The sequence below is a fragment of the Excalfactoria chinensis genome, chromosome 6 (assembly GCF_039878825.1).
Source record: "Excalfactoria chinensis isolate bCotChi1 chromosome 6, bCotChi1.hap2, whole genome shotgun sequence".
Classification (NCBI taxonomy): Eukaryota; Metazoa; Chordata; class Aves; order Galliformes; family Phasianidae; genus Excalfactoria; species Excalfactoria chinensis.
Genome location: NC_092830.1, coordinates 31,401,164 through 31,416,438, shown reverse-complemented (window position 1 = coordinate 31,416,438; position 15,275 = coordinate 31,401,164). Strand labels below are relative to the sequence as shown.

Here is a 15,275-nt window from a genome sequence, read left to right as displayed (position 1 = left end):
CTACCTATTCGTCAGCAGAAAGAAAATTATCTATATTAATACATTTAGAAAGATTTTTATACTGGAACATTTGCCTTTCAGTGCTTTAAGGACTGGGGAAGGGAGGCCTTGCAGGAATGTTAACAGATTTCATTTCTGAGTGAAGGTATTAGAATGCAGATAACTTGAGTAGTGCTCTATCATAAAAAATGATTAATATTAAACATTAGTTTCCATAACTATGCTTATTTCTTCATGTAAATTTGATAACTGATTATCCTCAACGAGCTTTAGGACTTCAGATGAAAAAAAAAAATAAAATCTTGATGTTAACCAACAAAAATTAAGGATTTTTTTTTGACAAACACTAACCTGGAAGAGAACGTTTAACAGATCCTCAGTAGAATAAGACGGATATCTTCTAGATCTGGAAGTGTGCTTGAAGAACTCGATCTTTTTCTTTTCTTGCATCTTGTACAATAAAAAATATCTATTAGAAAATTAAAATTGCTAACATTGGAAGAGAACAGCTAAACCTTTTTTTTTTATAGTTACATCCAAAATAGAAAAGCAAAAAGTAATCATTAAGCAAGCAACAATTCTCTCAAACTCAAACTCAAATAAGCTAACTGCAATATTAACCCTAGCCTTAACTTAGTGTGGAAAACCTGTTACAGAAAAATATATTAAAAAGTAAAGACGTGAAGGTGCATGCCTCACTTTATGTACTCCACCTTGGACTCTCTGAAAATAGTGACCACAAACTGGTAACCCCATGGAAGAGCATTATCTTTATCATATTCTTATCATTATCTTATCAGATAGAGTTCTAAATCCACACCCTCACTGACTGAAGAAATAACCACAAATGGAAACCTGGGGTAATAACAGTCCCCTTCACTTCAGAGTAAACTTCTGGGGGGTCACTAGAATTTCTAATAAATAAACAAGTTGCTGACTTTCAACATCAGAAATAGTGGTAGCTACGTACCCACCCATAAGAAATGCAAGTAAGCATTTTAAAAGTGAAATAACATTAAATGAAAATAACAATAATAATACAATTACAATTTATTCAAGTCTAGGTTCTGAAAATCTCACTTCTGTCAGCTTTTAGTATTTAACAGGCTAGCACAGCTGAAGCCAATATGGGAAGTTTTGGCCAGCTGTAGATGATGGGAGTTTTGCTATTGCTGTCCGTGGAACCCTGTCTATTAGAAGCATATAAATATCCCCAAGTGGTCCATACTTTGATCTAGAAAGTGTTGTATAATCATTAGCAAACTACAGATTTTCAGCTAATTCTGCACCTTGAAGACTGAAAACTTAATTTATTGAATTTTTTCCAGTAATACCTAGAATAGGATACTTTTGCATTAAAAAAGAGAGGGGATTGTTAATTACCTTTAACAGAGAATTTACCTTTATTGTCAAGAAACCTTCCAGATACTTTATAAAAAATTGGCAATGAAATTAGATATGTAATGAGTTTATAATTAAAATTAATGCTATAAAGACTGAATGCCTGTTAAAGCAATCTCAAACTAAAATTCTTACCATCAGGATTCCAGCTCCCTGCATTAGATTAGTTAGAAAAGAACCATTGCTGCAGATTTTACACATAATAAATACAAAGTTACAGTTAGACTGGATGATCTTGGAGGTCTTTTCTAACCTTAGTGATTCTATGATTCTATAAAAGTCTCAATGTAAACTTGTCCAAAATATTCAGCTTGGGAAGAGGAAAAGACTTTGACTATGAAGAGAATAGTCAGCTATGAAAATTTTCAAATCAGATAAATGGGGATGTTCCCAATTAGCAGCATCTTCACTAATGTCTCTGGAATTTAGCATTTTCTAATATGTTGTTTTTAAATACACAAATTTTATTCAGGTAATTATAAGACTTTGTATAAATATACAGGTTCAAGGAAGAAATGAAGGACTGTCCATGCTACTATGGATAGTCTGTCTTGTACTTTGACCAGTAGCTCATAGCTGCTGAATTTCCCTCAGCGGAATGGATGGGGGTGGGGGTGGAATCCTGACAATCAAAACTTCACTGTGGGTTTACTTTCCAGAACAGCATTTAGTCATTTATTTTTCATCCAACATAAATCACATTTGGGTTAAAAAAAGGCCATTCAACATTTTCTGACTCTAAGAAAGAGGTCAAAAGTTAATCTTGGAAAGCAGGATTTAACAAAATTGGCTTTCTCATGAAGCAATCACAATGTGACAGTTGATAAAACATTTCATCTGATGTGCAGTGGTCATTATTAAAAAGTTAGGAGTTGACAACAACTGTCAGTATTTAGATATCAGACATATCATATTATTTTTATACCTTTAAAACAGAGATAAAAGTTGCTCTGAAACACTGATTTAAGATATGTTGGCAAACTTCTGGTATTTAAATTATTATATGCCTTTACTAATCTGCATGCAATTAGGGGCCCTAGGAGAAGAAAGTTGCATTAGGAGAAAACGTTCTCAGAATACATGAAAATGTTGAATGATCTTATGACAAACATGCTTTTCTTGTACAATAAAGTAACATTTTTAACTGTTAACACAATAAAATAGACTAATATTTGCCCATCTTCAATGTTGCAATAAAATATTTTAATCCCTTTACAATTCATATCTGCTTTTCAAGTAATTGTCAAACTCTGGTTGACATACAGAGGAATGTAATCCTTTGTGAGTACAGTCAAAACTGCTCTACAAGAAGAAATGGTCTTTCTGTGGTTTTCAGTACGTTCACAAAACACACACTGTATATAATTCTTATGTGAAATGTTTAGGTTGAGGATAACAGAGAGCTTGGAAAATATTCCAGACAAGTGGTTCTTTCCTTTTCATAAGAGTACGTGTCATATATAAAACAGTTCCACTGTCTTGCATTCATTCGAACAGATCAACTTGAAAACTGACAGAAAGGGTTGTCTACAAAGGACTGTTTTTTTTTCACAATATTAATAGTAGTATTGATCGAAAGTTCCCAATAGAAGCTTTGAGTAGGAGTTTTTAAAATTTTAAGATACAAGAGACTGAGGTCAGAATAGGCAATAAAAGTCACAAGATTGTGATGGCATTATTTTAGGATAATAATCTTAAGATATGAAAGTACTGAAGCAATCATGCCAGCATAAGAAATAATTATACCATAATTCATAAGTGCATAATTTATCAAAACAATAGAGTAGTCATGGTTAGATGCAACCTAATATTGCTGTATAAGATATAACTACACACTGTACAGTCGTTCCTTTTTATAGTTATTTTTACATTTAGTCCTCACCCAAATTAAGCTGAGTACTTCAAGATATGAATGGCATTACAAAATAAACACAACTCACAACAGGGTTTTATTACTGCTACTGCACCACCATGGCATGCAAGTAACTATGTAGTCAACTATAAACAGTAAAATGTCTCCATATTCCTGAAATAAAAAGAACATGAAAAATACAGATATAGTAGTAAACATCAATTATCTTTTTATATCTTTCATATTTACCAAAAGTCTATCATTACATGAAGAATTTATACCTCTGTATCACTCTTCTGTACTAGTATGGTAGCAAATTTGGAGCTGAGAAACTACACTTTCAACAAGCTCATACAGAACTACCAGTTTCATGTTATACCGCTGTTAACGTGCAATGCAGAAATGACAACATGACATGTCTGCTACCTACCCCCTAGCATTCTCTTACTTTTTTATGTTCATGAATTTGAGTAAATTAAAAGACTGAGGGCCATTAAAATCGTTTGCTTGGTTACTGCGGTGACCAAGCCCACAGCAGGCTAAAATCCTTCATCTTTTTTCTCTTTCTGAGTACTGATTGTGTGAGGATCCATCCTGGATGTCAAATTTTAGAACCACTGCTGGAAGCAACTTGGATTTCTAAACAATTATTTATTTCAGTTTTGTTATTCATGCTTTGAAAGAGGCTGAGTTGAAATTCTGCAGCTGGGAGAACAAAACCATCAGAAAACCATACTGGTCTATCAAACGAGGGTCAAAGTGCTGTCTGGGATTCATTTCTTCTGTTTGGAGGTGAGAACAATTCATAGATACTGGAAAGTTTCAATATTGAAACAAGGCCGCTATGTTACTGTAGAGTAAGAAGCAAGCTAGAATTGCAAACTTGGAGACTCTTGGAAAAAATGCCAAACTTGCCAAAAGAAGAAGTTTCCCCATGCTCAACCAACTTTTCTAATGAGCTAGCTGTCGTGGAAGTCCCATGTGAGCTCTGTTGCTTACCTGCTTTGGGCAATGATAACAGAACACCTAAATCCAAATGTTCCTCCGTAGTTCCTGCTTACTGGAAAGACATCTTAATGCTGACTGCAAGGAAAGAACTGTACAATTCTCATTGTTACATGAAGCTATACAAAAATGTCCTTTAGTTTCATGAAATTTGTTTAAATTTCAATTATACAATTTCCCTCTACATTACAAAACAATGTACAGTTTTTCCTAGTTCTGTTCCAGGATTTTCTCTGCTCTGATATGTTCAGGATTAAGAATGCTAGGTATTTTATTTAATGTTTTGTTGATATCAGAATCCATTCTTTTTATTAAAGCTCATCAAATATACCTACCATAGATTTGTTCTGCTTTGGGGTATAGTAGGCTGTGTAACTATAACAGAGTAACTAATATATTCATTCATAGTTTTGCCTCCATAAAAACTGAGGCTGTAGTATAGCTTTCAATGGAAGCCATTTAAAAAGAAAACATTACAGAATATACAACTGCAGTTTTTGAATTTCAGACACAAGTTCCTTGACGTGTTGAAAGATGATGTTTCCTATTTCTGACTCCTGAACTCTTATCTTTACATTCCGCAGGCTTCTGTTGTGAAATGTCTATGAGTGCACTTGCAATTGCAAGACCTGTAAGACAAATAGAGGGAAAACAACATTTAATGCCCAGCTTTCATAAGAAAACTTCCATAGCACTGTGGAGGTTCATTTTGTGCACAGTTTCTGTATGTTCCCAGAAGGGATTAGCTTTATTTTAGAGTTAGATAACAAGCTCTCACTTTCTGAGATGCTACCTTGTTACAGTGAAGTAAAGGAGAAGGAAAAATGTGCAGTTAAGAGACCAGACTGGGAAACAGGAAAACTGAGTTCCATTTAAGTCTCATTGATTTTTTGTGTGATATTAGCTTCACCTTTCTTTGTCAATGTTTTCTATGTTATGTGAACCAGGAGCTCTGACATGGATTTTCCCTTATTAATATCCGTGCTTTGCATTTATAAATGGATGAAGATATCAAATCTGAAAATAAAAGGGAGACCACAGTTAGCACATTTTATTCTTTAATATTTCCCTTTGCAATACATGTGCCTTCCAGCACCAAGAGCTTTGTATTTACCATGCAGAGAAACATATGAAAACCTTTCATAATGTATGGGCTTATGAACAGAGACTGAAATGTGATGGTGTTGGTCTGTGGTGAGTCTAAATGTGGTCAACCAGCCAAAGCTGTTCCAAATTGTGGCTGTCAATATTTCACAAGCTGCTATAATCTTAGCAGAGTATTACAGAGTATTGCAAAGGGTATGGGCAGGTATGCCTAGGAAATGAGTAATATATGAATTTATGCTTCCATTTGATAGTTACTCAAATGCTTAATGAATGTGAGCTCTAAAATTTTTGATTCACAAAGGTGATACTTCAATGAAATGGATTAGGTGTATTCACATCATTCATATGTTGCACTCCATTATGGCCACAATAAAACTGTGACAGTTATATCTACCAAAGCACATTTAAATATATCCATAATATAGGCAAGGAAGCTCCTGGTTCTCCATAACACCCAATACATCTTAGTCTCTCAACCATCCTGAAGAATTTATGCTATTGCATATGGTAACACTATCCTTCTTATTTCAAAAGCATTGCAGTGATTAATGTGCACATAGCTTTTTGAAAATTCATAGCATTATACTGTAAAAAGCTACCGACAGCTATCACAGGATATGTAGCAACCAAGATTAATTAAGTCTTTTTTCTCACATACAGATACATTTCCTCATAGACATAATTTTTGAAATCTTCATGGCACCTTTAAAATATCAGATGTGTCTGGTATTAGAAAAATTAATTCTGATGCTTGCTTACACATGATCCTGGGCTTAGGGAGGAAGAATGCTAAATGGAATAAATGTCATTAGGAAAACAGGCTTTACATTTTTTATAAGATATTTAAAAATATGCTTGAATGAATGACAGTGTCCTCACTTTATGTAACACTTAAGAAAGCAAAAAACCTATTGTTTTTTAAATCTAGTGCTGTGCACTGGAATACACTGGGATGCTGTTAAGAGTTCCATTAAAATCAGGTCACTCCAAAAGATCATTTTTCAAAACGTCACACAAATCATCTGATGAAATTCACTTATTATGTTCTCTATGCCCTGTATAGTTATCAAAGCAATACAATTAACTGCAGGAACGATTAATTATTTCAGACTGGCGGTCTAAAGGAATTTCATTTACCAAGTCAAGCTGATGCACAGACACTGCAAGCAAACAGAATTTGCATCAAAATACAACAGAAAATTTGATAAAAACGATGTGGTTTAAATATTCATTAAACAAAAACACAACACACACACATACACACATAGAAAAATAACAAACAACATGTCTGTATTTTCCAGATTTTATATCTAAACAGTGAATGCGAAAAGTTTTATATTCATTGAAGCTGGAATTGTAAATCCCGTACTGCTCTGTATCTATTGCCTCTCATTGTAAATCAATTCATTTACCCATCTTCCCCAGATGTCGCCATATAAACATCCTCCCTACCACCAAACTGGTGTTTTCACAACCAGTACGTGGCTCCTTGTTGCTTCTGATAACGTTCTGAAGTTGGCAGAAAGGAACAGTGGAACCAGTAAGCATTCTACATGCAGAATCAATGGATCACCTCCACTAGTAAAAATATGCCTACCTACAGAACCACGTCTATTTTTATGTTTAGTTTGTTTTTCCACTAAATGTTATAGAAATAACCTGACCTAGTTCTGTGCAGCTAAAACAATCTCTTGCTTGTTTTATGGATATGCATGGAAAGATCATTATGGAGTGAGCCCAGTCAAATACATAAGTGGAAAGTTTATTTTTATAAGACATAATTGCATCCACGATGAGAGAAATACCACAGAATGCAATATGAACGTGGTTATCGCTAGCGGAACTATTGTCTTTCCTAATGGAAGTTAAATGATAGTAGTTTATTCTCAAGAAGTATCTAATCATAAAATTACTGATGTGTGAATTTATTTTATTTTTTTTACAATTATGCAAAACAATTAATAAGTACAGGAATGAAATACAGCACATCAAACAAGATTGCCTTGAAAAGTGCATTCCCAATTTATGTACAAACAGCATTTTAATTCTGCATTTAAACAGAAGCATCAGAAAAAAGTCATTCATTTTGAGATGCTCTCCCCCAGTCTCTGTAAAAACATGCAGTACTATATATTTTAATTTTCCAGCAAAACAGCTTCATTAGGCGTGAAAGGTTAATTGCAGGTTTAAGTGCAGTTCAGGGAACAGTGCATGGGTCTGCAGTGAATAGCACAGTCTGCTGTAGGAAGGCTGAGTGCTATAAACTGTTTGCCCCGCTGAAATGTTTTACTACCTCATTTACTAACTGTCTTCTTTTACTGCTTGTATTTGTAGTTCTTCTAAACCTTTAATAGCTACAGTTTTATTTCACTGTAATCAGATTTAAATGGAAATACCCATGCTGGGATGTTTAAATGCTTTTTCTCTGATTCTATACAGCTACATTTGAACTGATGTAAGGCTACACTATCTCTAAAAGTAGCAAAAACTCCAACATTGAAAAAGTTAGTCTTACATGCTGGCTTGCATATTTAAAGCCTTTTTTCTTCCTCTATTGTTCATTTTAATGAGAAATGCATTGAGTTATTCCTATTATTTTGTCAAAAATAAGGGAACAAAGAATGACCTCAGATTCATGGTTTGGCAGGTAATTGGAAATGTTTTTTTTCAATTTAGATATGTATTATTGGGAGATAATAATTGAATAGATGCCTTCACTTGATTAAATTCTTCACATTTTCATTGTCACGCAGAATCAGAACATTCACAATGCTGAAGGCAGTAAAATAACTACAAGTCAAGTAGATCAGTGAGAATTGTTTGATATTTTAACCAATATTATAGCCATTGCTTAAGGTGACCTTAAGTAATGAAAACAAAATGACAGCTTCCAAAGTGAGACTTAAAGCTGAAAGAGTAAATCATACAGTATTATTTTAATAGCCTCATTGTTTGCATCACTGCTTTTTGTTGGTTCTATGTCAACTTGTTCCTGTACCTGCTCACCTAATAGTGGACAGAGCCTTTTTACTGTAAATGATCTGTTTTTCCATTGGGTGATGTGCATTGCCCATGAACACACCAATGGATCTCAAGAGCTTGAAGATATTCTGAGCAAGTGGTAAGAACTGCAAGCTCGAGTGTCTGATGTAGATGACCATCGTGCACAGTGAACACAACTTCATGCTTGTCTCAGTAAAACTACCAGTTACTATGTGGGGAATTTTTATGAGGCCTGTAATTTATTATCATTTCAAGTCTATAAAGATCTTTTTATAAGTACACATCTATATATTACATGAGTATAAATCACATTTATATACAAAAATACCTTGTTAAGAACGCAGTCTTTTATTATCTGCTTCTGAATTTGATGAAATAGATCACATTCAGTATAACCTTTGAGGATGAATTCCAGGGCAGCGCATTTATTCTTCATAGGTAACATATTTAGTCACTACAGTGGTTATAATGGTAGAGGAATATAACTTTCAAAAAGGTTCTTATTTGGCAAGTGTTACTAACTACCCAACAAAAACAGTTCTCTCATGGTATACATAACATTACACTAGGTCTATTCTTATTCAGTTTAATTTTTTGATTAAAAAGATCAATGCTGTCTCAAACTTTCTGTACTTTTCCTGTTTTCTTTTTAATAAAACTTTTTTTCAAATGGTCTGACTTGTGATAAATTTTCATGACTGAAAAGCCCAGAACGTTGTTTGTGCTACATACTTCCATGCTATAGAGCAAGTCATGAGGGGAGTTAGCCAAAAGGCACATCACAAGGAAACAGAGCAGAAGGAATGATCCACAAAACCTTCTCCTAAGTATGTACACATATGATAAACAAGTAACTACTTTCTTGGAGAAAAGTTGAATCACTTGAAATTCAACACTGGCCAGAGGTATCATGGAGCTCTAATCCACCGTATCATATCTGGCATCATTGTGTTTCTTTACAGCCCTTCTTGCTTTAAAATCTCCAGGAAGTGCTGCTGTCCTCTCCGGTTTGCTGTTAAGTTGCTATTAATGGTTACATGCCCAAGGAGGCTGTGTATGCCCCATCCCTGGAGGCATTCAAGGTTAGGCTGGATGTGGCTCTGGGAAGCCTGGTCTGGCAGTTGGCAACCCTGCACATAGCAGGTGGGATGGAACTGATGATCATTGTGGTCCTTTTCAACCCAGGCCATTCTGTGATCCCGTGTATAACTGAGTTCATTTCAGTGTCATAACCTGGTCCAGTTCTGCACACATATCTGAGGGTCCTGATTTAGTGGGTGTGTCTAGACAATATCCAGAGATTAAAGACTTAGTCACAGAGAACAACCATCATAAGCAACTGCCAAGAGTAAGTATCTGCATAATTTTCATACTGCAATGTTTTTGACTGAAATGAGATTTTTTTTTGAAATGAACAAACTGACAGCATCTCAACATCACAGTCTTTTTATAGGCCTCTCTTCTGTTTGCTTCATAGATACAGATTTTAAGTTAACTCTACTCATACTATGAGAAAGATATATTAAACAAACAAGACTAACAAGGAAATTACTTTGGGTAAGTAACCTCATCATTTCTTTTTCAATGGTAATTTTTTGCTAGATGGGAAGTCAGCCAAGGGACCAGGAGGTATGTTTCTCTTTTCTTATGCATATAACTTAATTAAATAAGTAAAATATGAGACAGTGCTTAAACCAGAGAAATAATAAACTAAATAATGGTAGCGTGGATACCACACACTAGTAGAGAGGAGATGCTGTGCTCCTTTGTATTATACCCTTGGTATTTAGTAATAACAGTATCTATGAGGGACTAAGAATCTCCAGTTCCCAGAATAGACTTATAAATTACTTGCTGTCATTTTGTGGGAAGCGCAGACTATACAATAAGGTATCTTTTGTGAAATGTTCAGCCTTTCCCAAATTTTTCTCATTTTGAAAAGGAAATGGCCCTACATATTTGTGTGGAATATTTGTCTTCTGAGGGCCCGGCAGTGATTTTTTTTGCATACAGTCAGGCAGTTATCCCCTCCATTTCAGTGTGACATATGTCTGGTTTAGTCTGTTATCCAGGTCTGCACAACGTCTGGTGACTTAGAACTATCCATCCAGCTGGTAGCTGACACAGCAAGTGCTGATTGGTCTCTTGCTGTGGGCAGATGGGGACTGACGATGTGGCCAAGGTGCATGCTGACTCCCCAAGGACAGCTTCAGGTCAGGGAGTGTATACTCTAGGCTTCTGCTCCAATGTGAGATAGCTATCAAATCACTTTGGGGCAGATTTTGTTTGTTCAAGAGGGTAAACAAATATTGTCTTGATGAAGGAGACATAGATAGGTACTGTTGGTAACTCAGTGGTAGGCTGAGATTAGTGTAATGCCATTTTGGTTAACTTAAAGCTGCTTTCTCTCACTCATTTGTCTGAACTCAAAGGTCTTGAGATTATAATTAAGAAGGTAATAAAGTTTAATATAATAACATCATATGATAATATGAGATTATTGCACTTTGCTGGATTGTATTACTTTGTAAAAAAAATTATCTTTAAATTTGTAAAGGAAAGCACACCTTAAGCTGCAATAGTTATAAAGATTACTGGGTACATTATTACATATTTCTCAGATCTTATTCCTTGGGGCTTTCTGGTAAAGCTCATCAGAAATTTGCCCAGTATTATTAAGAATATGATTGACTCCAAAGACAGTGGAAAAAAAAAAAAAATAAATAAAAAAGGAATTGTAGTTGACTGCTGAGACTGAAGATAAAAGGTTCTTCTCTAAAACTCTTATTGACTCACTTTAAATGCTAAAATAGGCTTCGGGAATGCTTAAATTTGACTAGTTGAGTAATATCTCCTAAAGCTGAAATACTTATCAGTACTAAATTTCAATTAATAAAGCAGGCATGACATTTAGTCAGGAAATATGTTCTTCTCACAGAATAGCAGAGCTCAGAGAATTAATACTGCTTGATGCTTTTATGTAAGATATTTTACTTTGGCACTAGTTACAGACAAGTAATAAGTTGTTACACCATTATTTTATTCTCTCATTATAATTTCTGGACCTTTGACCACACATGGCAATTACAGAAATCTGAGAACATTCCTAACTATCCCATTGCCTTTCTCAGCATGTCTCGTTTTATATAAATGGATGGAAACTGTTAGCAAACAATATTTTTACATTAAAAATATGCACAAATTAATATGTAAATAATATTGCATATAATCAGGCTTTGTGTCCTAAATTTCTTGAATACAAGCTGGAGTCTCAAACAGGTAAATCAGCAGCAAAATATGTTTATAGTTAGAGGAAAAAGTTGAGTTTATAGGATACATAATATTTTCAGGAAGCTATCAATTAAATACATGAATGGCAAATCACCTGTAACTCAACATTTTTGTTATTTTAACTTAACTTACTAGCAAAATAAGGGGTTGCTTTTAACTGTTAGCTACTAAGAATAGACAAAAGGAATATTCTGCTTGGAGCATGTGCAAACTTCATGTCAATTAATTCCTTAACGTACTCCCACTGCATACTGCACAGAGTATTAAAATGAAAGTAATTACACAGGATTCCATCATGGACAGTAATATTTGAAACATTTGGATTTTTTTTTCACAAAAAAAAAAAAAAAACTATTAAAATTTCAGTTTGATTACATATCTTTTGCATTGAAACATTTATCCCTATGTTATGAAAAACATCTCTGTTCTTGTGATGTTTTGCAGCAGTTTAATTTGTTTTCAAGAAAATCACTATAAACTAATTTGCTACTCCGTGAGAATTTGGTGAGATGCATTAATCATGCCAGAATCTAATTTGGTCTTGTAAGCCCGTTGCTGTAGAAGAGAAAAAGATAGACTTGCACTACTGAAGAAGCACTCTTTTTACTTTTAGCTAAATCTGGGTAAATAGAAATGAAATTTGAATTGGTTTTGTTCAGAAGTTGCTGTCACAGCAGTGACTTACGTGGGATTAGCTTATGAGCATTACTATTGTAATGAGACTCATGTAACTGCCAGGGGAGGTTCAGGTTGGATATTAGGAAAAACTTCTCTGAAAGTGGTTGGGCACTGGCATAGGCTTCCCAGTAGGTGTGGAGTCACCATCTCTGGGGGTGCTCAATCACTCATGGAGCTGTGGCACTGAGGGACATGGTTAGTGGCTATAGGGGTGGGTTGGGGTTGGACTTGGGGATCTTAGAGGTCCTTTCCAACCTGTGATTTGCTTTGTGAAAGCCTTCTTCAGACCACTACACCTGTGAAGCATTATTCCCACAGCATTATTTTACCCTGTCTTTACCTTCAGCAATCTCTTTTGATTGAGATCCTGCGTGCCAATCAGAGAAAGTTGAAGACAAGAAGACTAAAAATTTCCGAGCCCCAGTTACATTTTTAAATCTTTTTGAACCAAACCCATTCATGCATGTTGGACAGCTTAACCACTGTGATGAAAGCTACAGCCTTACTAAACATTCTGAACAGGCTGAACACCTGTGAAACAAAGATTTACCATTTGTATACATGGAGTGTACTGGATCATACAGTGCTGAACTATCATTTCATGCAATTAAGTAATCAGAAAACCTGCACACATGTGTATGAGTGTCTGAAAGAAAAGAAAAAAGTTTCAGGCACAACTGATCAATCAGGGAACAGTTGGATGGAGACAAGGTAGAGAGATTCATGAGAGGTTGCTTCCCTCCAGAGGGCCCTTGCTTGCAGAGGGTGATTTAAAGCAGAACTCTTCCTGTCTGTAGAGGAAATCTGGGGTGATTAACTTTGCCAGGTGTAATTCAGCTTGTGAATATCTCCCTAATGTTCCATCTGTGTGATAACACATACTGTTAGACTTGCAGCTTTAGTACTCTTACACTCTTCCCCTCATTGCCGTTTCTCTGCTATGCGGTTTACTGCTCCAATACCAGACCTCTCCTCATGACTAAACACTCAGCTTTAAAGACAATAGGTTTAAGGGCCCAACCAAGGACAATCCTTCTCCCACTGGAAATAACACAATATTATTTACATTACCATTTACTTTTAAGGAAGAAGATAAGAGCAGCAATCTTCAAAGATGCTATGTGTTGCTGTTTCTCACTTTTGCACATTTATTTTGTAGGTGCTGTTTTAGTGCTGTTTTTTTGTTTTCTACTGACGAATATGTTTATACAAACAAATGATCACAGTTCACCAGAAATTCAAGAGGGTTCTCAAAAGATTTATCAGAAGCAAATATGCTATCTGCAGTGCTTTTTATATAATGAAATCTCACTTTTAAGTTCTGCTTATCATTGTTCTAACCACTCTTTGGTTTGTAATTTGGTTCTGGCCAAATAAGAATACCAGTTTTTCAGTATTCTGTTTAGTTTCACAATTAGACATTCGGTACATTTCCAGCTACCTTGCCAGCAGTCACTCTGACAAAATAAATGATCTTGTGAGTGTAACAGAATTAAGTCAACAGGACAGAAAGCATGCCTAGAATTTTGAAACATACTTTGAAGCATCACTAAAGAGACAACTTCAGGGTTACTAGCATCCCCAACATAAGGCTACCTGGCCTGTTAATGCCCAAAAATCAGGAAGGTTCAGAAATAAGCAGAAAATCTTGGTAAATGGCTGAAAAGTTCAAGTCATAAAAATGCAAAAAGCAACAACAACACTAAAACCAACAGAAAGATGTTAAAGAAACCGCCCTACCAGAATTCTGTGCAGAACTGAGAGAGGATAATTCCCAGGGGAGTTCTGATATATATAGGCAGACTATATTGCTACTCATTTATTCTTCCTGAATCTTCTATACTACCCCTAACACACTGTACTGTAACTTTAACAAGCAACACGACATACTTGCAACTGGTTATTGTAAAATGTATGATAAAAAGATTCCATTTCAAACAGTCTGTTGGCAACTGATTACATACCATTGACTCTGAACAGTCAATATAGATAAATATAAATAAAACAATAGTATCAGGGCTCAGTTTCTTTGCATAACATGGAGACAGAGTAAATGCCTGAAACTGCAAGATAGTAGGTACGGTGCTGGTGTATCACTGAAAATGCATAATGTGCCCCAGGCATGCTTCCTGGTCTGAAGAGAATTACTAGAATACGGGCAGAAGATAGTGACAGATTCCTTCCTCTGTGTGTACTCACACTCCAAAAGATAAGTAGCACTCAGTGTCTCATTTACCTTTATTTGGAATAAATCTCAGCACAACCATTTCATCCAACAAACATGGTGCAGTCTTTATTTTCTATTGAATATGGTAGAAAACAGGTGGCAGACAACAATCTCAAAATTCCCATAAAGTCAATTCCTTAGCAAAGTCGATTCCCAGCAGATGTCCTGAATGAGAATAAACATTCAGGTACAGAAGAGCTTCTTCATCTGTACTTCCATCATTGATAATAATGGGAGCAGGAAGTCGCAGAAGTAAAACTGAGGAGATGATGATGTGGCAAAGGCTACTTGCTGCTTGGAGCTTTTCAATGCCAGAATGGTTCTTTGTGCTGACTGGCAAAATTTATAGCAATTCTGTGCATTATTATTCACATCATTTTCACCTAAAAGTAAAGTAATTCACAAATGGCCAAGCAGGCTTTGTATTTCCAGGATGTGATTAGGAGAGAGTTTTCATTTATGTATTCTCAAAAAGTTTTTACTGTACGATGAAGGAGAAATAAAACTTCATCAAGACATTAGAATTCCCTTACTGCATTTTATCGAAAACTCCCATCTGTTTTTTAAAAGCAGAAATTATGTTGTCTTCCTCTTCCTATTTAACTGTGGCCCTTTCCCCCCTCTATTTTTTCCCATATGCTTTCTAATCAAACGTGAAAAATTTGGCTTCAGTGCTCCCATTTCCTGATTTTCTGTATTTCAATCATACTT

General features: G+C 35.2%; 1 protein-coding gene across 4 annotated transcripts in view; it reads right to left on the bottom strand.

Annotated features, from left to right (window-relative positions):
• Positions 1 to 1,372: 1,372 nt before the first annotated feature.
• The window catches only part of ATRNL1 (attractin like 1), a 403,630-nt gene continuing 389,727 nt past the window's right edge, over positions 1,373 to 15,275 (bottom strand). For all 4 annotated transcript variants that reach the window (XR_011904014.1, XM_072339810.1, XM_072339811.1 and 1 more), the window contains one exon: positions 1,373 to 4,887. Coding sequence is in view for 3 of the 4 variants with exons in the window: in XM_072339810.1 (XP_072195911.1) it covers positions 4,763 to 4,887 (125 nt within the window). In the remaining variant the exon portion in view is untranslated. The remainder of the gene's footprint in view (positions 4,888 to 15,275) is intronic.